The sequence below is a fragment of the Pseudorasbora parva genome, chromosome 2, assembly GCF_024679245.1.
Source record: "Pseudorasbora parva isolate DD20220531a chromosome 2, ASM2467924v1, whole genome shotgun sequence".
Taxonomy (NCBI): domain Eukaryota; kingdom Metazoa; phylum Chordata; class Actinopteri; order Cypriniformes; family Gobionidae; genus Pseudorasbora; species Pseudorasbora parva.
This window is the reverse complement of record NC_090173.1, coordinates 22,284,487-22,290,444: the sequence shown is the minus strand read 5'-3', so window position 1 is coordinate 22,290,444 and position 5,958 is coordinate 22,284,487. Positions and strand designations below refer to the sequence as shown.

At 40.6% G+C, this 5,958-nt stretch overlaps 1 protein-coding gene across 1 annotated transcript; it reads right to left on the bottom strand.

Annotated features, from left to right (window-relative positions):
* Nucleotides 1–399: 399 nt before the first annotated feature.
* msl1a (MSL complex subunit 1a) lies at nucleotides 400–5,906 on the bottom strand. The gene is made up of 9 exons (XM_067460525.1): nucleotides 5,773–5,906; nucleotides 4,494–5,163; nucleotides 4,142–4,335; nucleotides 3,568–3,806; nucleotides 3,400–3,464; nucleotides 1,973–2,040; nucleotides 1,760–1,884; nucleotides 1,598–1,670; nucleotides 400–1,515 (listed from the first exon to the last, which is right to left on the bottom strand). The coding sequence occupies exons 2-9, from the start codon at nucleotides 5,112–5,114 to the stop codon at nucleotides 1,425–1,427; spliced, it is 1,476 nt and encodes a 491-aa protein (XP_067316626.1). The 5' UTR covers nucleotides 5,115–5,163; nucleotides 5,773–5,906; the 3' UTR covers nucleotides 400–1,424.
* Between the last annotated feature and the right edge of the window lie 52 nt (nucleotides 5,907–5,958).

Genomic DNA, 5,958 nt, shown 5'->3' with positions numbered 1-5,958 from the left:
TAAGTTCGTCATATCCTCTTGTGCGTCAGAGGAGACGCGCGCGAGTCGTGCGAGTGGAATGGGTAGGTTTCAGACGAATGAGAAATTCATTCTGCGCGGTTTCGTTTTTGTGAACCCACGGGCTGTAATAACAAACATTGTATGAATGCGCCTCTAAGTCTAAAACCATATCACTGTTTTCCACTCATTGTGAATATTTACTAATTCATACCGCTTTTTAGAGGAGTATTTAGAGGAATATTTACTAATTTATACCGCTTTTAAGGAGTAAAATACCATTTATTTTGAGTACATTGAAGTATCAAGACTCACAAAAATTGTGATAATTCAGTACATCTTCCAAGGTAAATAAAAAACACTGCACTGCCTTGATGTGGACATAGTACATTTTAAGTAGCCTCTTTTTTTCCCTGAGAAAGGTTTATATAAAATACTATTTTGTAAAGGTACCATTGTGCTCTTTGAAGTTCATTGGAGCACCACAGGACACAATTTTGGTTACCATTTAGTAATATATGGTTTTTACAAATACAAAACTTGCCAGTCTTTTTTATAAGGAAAGATTTACCTTTTATATTTCCCACACACGGTTAATACTATTAAAACTGATGACAGCTGCAATGATGTAATTTGTTTGCATCATAATTTAGCATTTTGAACAAAGACCCTGCAGCTGAGCATATTAAATTTTGGTGAAAAAAGATGTATCCGTCTTTATGATGTATTGCCTAAAGAACAGCAATCTTTTAAAAAAGAAGTTCAGTGGAGGTTCTTAAACTAAAAGAATGTCTGTAAAAAACCCTTCTGATTTCATTCCAGTGGCTCCCAGTTGCATCCCATTCTGATACACTTTGTTCAAGCAAAACATAAAGGTCAATTAGAATTCTTTAATTTAGCATTCAGAACAATGAATCATTAAAAACAAAAGATATGAAGACACAGCACATCCATAATATGACTTAATATTTTATAAAATTTCTTTAGCCTCAAGTATCTTACACATTTTCTTTGAACAAAATCTTATATTACAACAAATGCACCTATAACTGGTTTTCACAACTTTTCTTCCTTCATGTGACCGAGAGAACTTGCATACAATCAACAAAAATGCAGCATGTACAGTTTAGATTTTTTTTTATGTGTTAGTGTAAGCTTTGGTCGTGAACACTGAAGTGTTACATTCAGCATCATGATCATGGTGTGTGGTTGGGAGAGCTTGTTTTTCAAACATTACAGAGCAAAACACATTTTCTCATGGATACCAAGGCATGAGACTTAAGGGAGATCCAAAAACAATTCACCCTTCAATCTGCTTCAGAATATCCAAAGTGCAATCTAGGTTAGTATGAGAGATAAGACCACAAGGACAAGATTTGCTACAGCGCACAGGATGGTACAAATGCAGCTGCTTCTTTGTGATGGTTTTATTTGCGACATGTCCGATGAGGCGTCCGTTTCTTGGTCACCTCTGCTCGACATCGACTACGCTCATCCAACCAGGGCAAGTCAAAGTTTCTGTAGAAATACAGTGATAGAATAACTTGTATATATTGCAATTAAATCCTTCCACATGACAAAATACACTAATTTTACTTACTGCTGTTTCAGGTTGGGAAGAGGTCTTCCAAAAGCCACCACTGGCAAAAAGGGTGTCACCATAATAGACATCACTTAGGAAATATACAGAAATAAGCATATTAAAAGAGTGGACCAAATACCTTCAACAGACATGGGGGAAAAAATCCATCTGCTGACATACCATCTTCAGGGTTTGGATAGAAGGAAAGCAGCTCTGGTTCACTTTCCTGAATGACCTTCCTTCTGTTCATCCTCTGCTGCAGACGTTGAAACATCCTCTGCTCCCGAATACGCTGGATATCCCACCTGAAAAAGAGAAATGAGATGAAAGGATAAATAGATTAACAATGCTCTCATCTACTAGACACTAAATAGAAGTACAAAAGAAGCACACCTCTTTCTCCTCTTCTCATCCAGTTCGAGCTTTGAATGTCTCTTCAGAAAGACGTTATCATCTAGACACTGCACAGAGGATTTAAATGCATTACTAGGGCTGAATGATTCATTGAAATAAAACCGAAATCACAATGCGGCTTAGTGCTATTATCAATTGGAAAAGGCTGCAATGTAATTAAATTAGGGCTGCACGTTTTCAAGTTTTTCATTAACCGTTAACCGAGGCCCTTAGCGGTTAATACTCGGTTAACCATAGTGTGCGTCAGGGTTATTTTTAGCTTATAAATTGACGACCACCATCTCCGTAGTGAACGCGCCTATATAGAGAAATGCACATCATGGATTACATAATCAGAGAATAGCCTATTTATTTTCGTTTTAAATTGTTAGAAGACATTTCAAGTTTCTTAAGATCTATTTCATGTCTGCGAGGCGTACGCTGAGTTTCGTTAAATTAGGATGAGATGCGCTCCAGTTCACGAGCAATGCAAGTGGCCGCGAGGTGAGGGCGCCTGCATGATTAGGGCATTAGTAAAATATGCAGCCGAGAATGATTCACACAGACAGCGTTTGACTCGCGCGGCTGCTGAGCCTCTCCCGGCAGAGAGTTCAAGCATCTGTGGACTCGTCCCTTCAGCTCTGGCCATCTTGCTTTCAGTCCGCGATTAGCTTTTTTGTTTTCTTCATTACAGTTAAAGTAACGTCTGCTTTTCTCTAGTCATTCACAAGTTTCTCACTTAAAACTTTCTTTCTTCTGCTCCATGCACAGCGCGCGCGGCTCGCGCTCTGCTTCTGCCCTAATGCGACTTATAGTCCAGTGCGATGTTTGTTATTTTCCTCTTCATGACGCATATTTTGACTGATGCGACTCATACTCCGGAGCAACTTATAGCCTGAAAAATGCGGTAAGCACTGCATTGCAATACTTGCATTTTGCCCCGTTACTATCATTTTTAAAGTGCTCCCACGCTTTCTTTGCCCGCTTAGAAAGCTGGTCATGACTTCTTCTTGTGGATATTACAAATGTCTGGCAGCGCTCTGGCGGTCTCTAGAGGTGCAAACATATATTACAACTAAATTCAAAGCACGTCATTGACGCCACTTAACCGAGTAAAATGTTTCACTCGGTTACGCAATTTTTAACGGTTAATCGGTCAATCGGTTAACCATGGACACCCCTAAATTAAATACATTTAATATATTATTTATTTTAATATATAATTATTTTACTTTTATTGCTAGAAGTGATGCTATTTTTATTTTATAGTTCAACAAACCTAAAAGCCCTACAAACAAGTACAGTAAACCTGGAACAAGCATTTTAAATTGCAATCGCAACTTTATCTGGAAATTGTAATGTTTTTGCAGTCCTATGCGTCACTGAATGGGGCATTGCATCTTGAGGTGCTCACAGTCCTTACTAACCTCAGGGATGTCTGATGCCTCTTTCTGCCCCAAAGGTTCCAAGATACTCTCCCGCCATGATGGAACTACATACAAAGAATAATGATTCATTTGAGCACCTTTAATATACTTTATATTCAACATATAATTAAAGTCCATAACAGAGAGATTACATGAATTTCCCCCCACCTGCAACTGTGTCTTCATGTACAGGTGAGGATTCTCGCCACGGTGATGGTGGCGGCTGATGCCAGCAGCACAGGTACATCTCTGTGGTAGCCAGGTAGGGCAGTTCATCTGAATGAGACAATTCAATCCCCATCTCTTCCTGGGGTTCCTCTTTCAGACCTAGGACCTCCTGTGGTGGTGGTGACCTGGGCTGCCCACGCTGTGACCTACCCAACCGAGAGTCTTGGAAAAGAAACCTCCTTCAAGAGGGGAAATATTAGAATGTATTTAGTTATATCAATTAAATGCTAAGAACTGCATTAGCTACAGCACATTGGTTTGAAGAAATTTTAAAGGAATAGTTCACCCAAAAATGAAAATTCTGTCATCATTTACTCACCCTCATGTAAAATAAGATATTTTGAGAAATATCTCAGTGTTTTTTTGTCCATACAATTGAAGTCAAAGGTAACCAAAACGGTTTGGTTTCCAATATTCCTCAAAATATCTTCTTTTGTGTTCTGCAGAAGAAAGAAAGTCATACAGGTTTGGAACTTATTAAAATATTTCAAAAAGAGAAAATTGATGATCATACCTTTTCAGGCTTTTTCCTCCTCTTCCAAAGTGCATTTGCTTTGGGGTTTGGGTCCGCCCCTCAGAATGCTGGACGTCATCTGAGGCGGAGGTCTCACCCTCGGGTTCCCTACGGCGAGAAGTCCGAGAAGAATGGGATCCATCTTTTTTCACTGCCTGCAGCCGCCGCTCCATGCGTTCGATTCGTTCCATTAGCTACAAACACACACCTGTGTTAGGCTGTATATTAAGCATTAGGTTCAGGTGAACAAGTGAAAAAAGTGATACAAAATAAGAAAAATGGGAACTATGAGGATGCCCACATTAACATTTCATAGAGGTAGAAGAAAAAAAGTGCAATATTTTTAGCGTACCATCTCTTTTTCAGCTTTGAGGTCATCAATCTCTTTGCTCTTGTTGTGCAGTTGCTTCTGCTGCTGTTCAATCAATTCCAGTTGGAGAAGCAGGATCTGTCGGATGCAGCTGGTCTGCGTGTCAACCAGGCCTGAGCCTTTTCTCACATTGCGACGCATCCCATCGGGACTGTTCTCTGGCGAGGGGATCCCCACGACCGCCCCCATTTGCCCACCATCTCTCTGCTGATTACTGCCATTTGATACCATAGGATCCATCTTCCCCACGTGGTTGTGCTTTGCCTGACAAAACAGTGATTTGCTCTTGACCGGGGAACCTTCAGCCCCCATCTGCTTGGTTGACGGGAATGTCAAGGCCCCCGGCTTCTCCCAGTTCTCCTCCTGCCTGAGGTTCCCTGCTGGAGATTGGTCAGGGCAGCTCAACACGCTCTGTTGGCTGATCTTTGCTTGACTGTGTAAGTGATGCTTTTGATTAACACTGTTGTGGATTGTGCTCAGCACGTTGGTGGCGATGTTGAGACTTTCCTTCTTCAGGGATTCATGGGCTCCTGCTGGTTTCTTGCTGAGGCTTGTGTCCACTCTGTGTCCTTCACTCATGAACACAGTGGATCGCATAGTCATTGCAACTTGTTCGAGATATTTTACCAACACTCACCTTTCTATAGCCATTCTGGTGGAAAATAAGAAAATACAGGAGTTTATTACAGAATTTTACCATTTCTACCATCTCAGCGAGGTAAGAAATCTTAAATTGGACAAGTTAGCAAATAAGTTGCAAAACAAAATTTAAACACAGGGATACGATGATATAGGGTTAATATGGTTTAATTGAGTTCTGCTTGATATCCAGGAGTGGTCATATTTCTAAAAACAAAACCCCATGGCCAAGATAAGCTATGTGCATTGGTAACGTTAACGTTACCTATGCACTCCATGCATTAACGTTACTGCTTCGAGGAGGAATTCGTCCAGCCACTGTTCACACGCTAGCGAATGGAGTTTTTTTTTTAATCTACAACGAAACCCTAGTCGATTGTTTAATGCACGGGGAATTATCTGGACACAGGCAGTGTCCACCATTTTAGATCTACAACCAAAACAATGACATTAATTTTCAGCAGTTCGCCTCGTCTGCAATAGAGGGACGATGGCGCCATTTTAAATCATGCTATCATCCTGCATATTTAAATACTATAGGGAGCATAGCGCTACCACCGATAAAATCGTTTCATACAATTTTGCATGGTATTTAAATAGTCCTGATCCCGCCCGAACTCACCTATTGCGTTCCTCCTTTGGCTCACTTTTCGATTTAGTTTGAATCTATGGTTTGAATGTGCGCACGCGCGGTGCGTTTGGGATCTGATTGGACGGGTGCAGAAGTGCAGAACAACATTTGGCGGAGCGCGCTTTGGGTTGGGTTGGTTTTCATTATATGACATCATGCAGAGATGCACAGCAGATT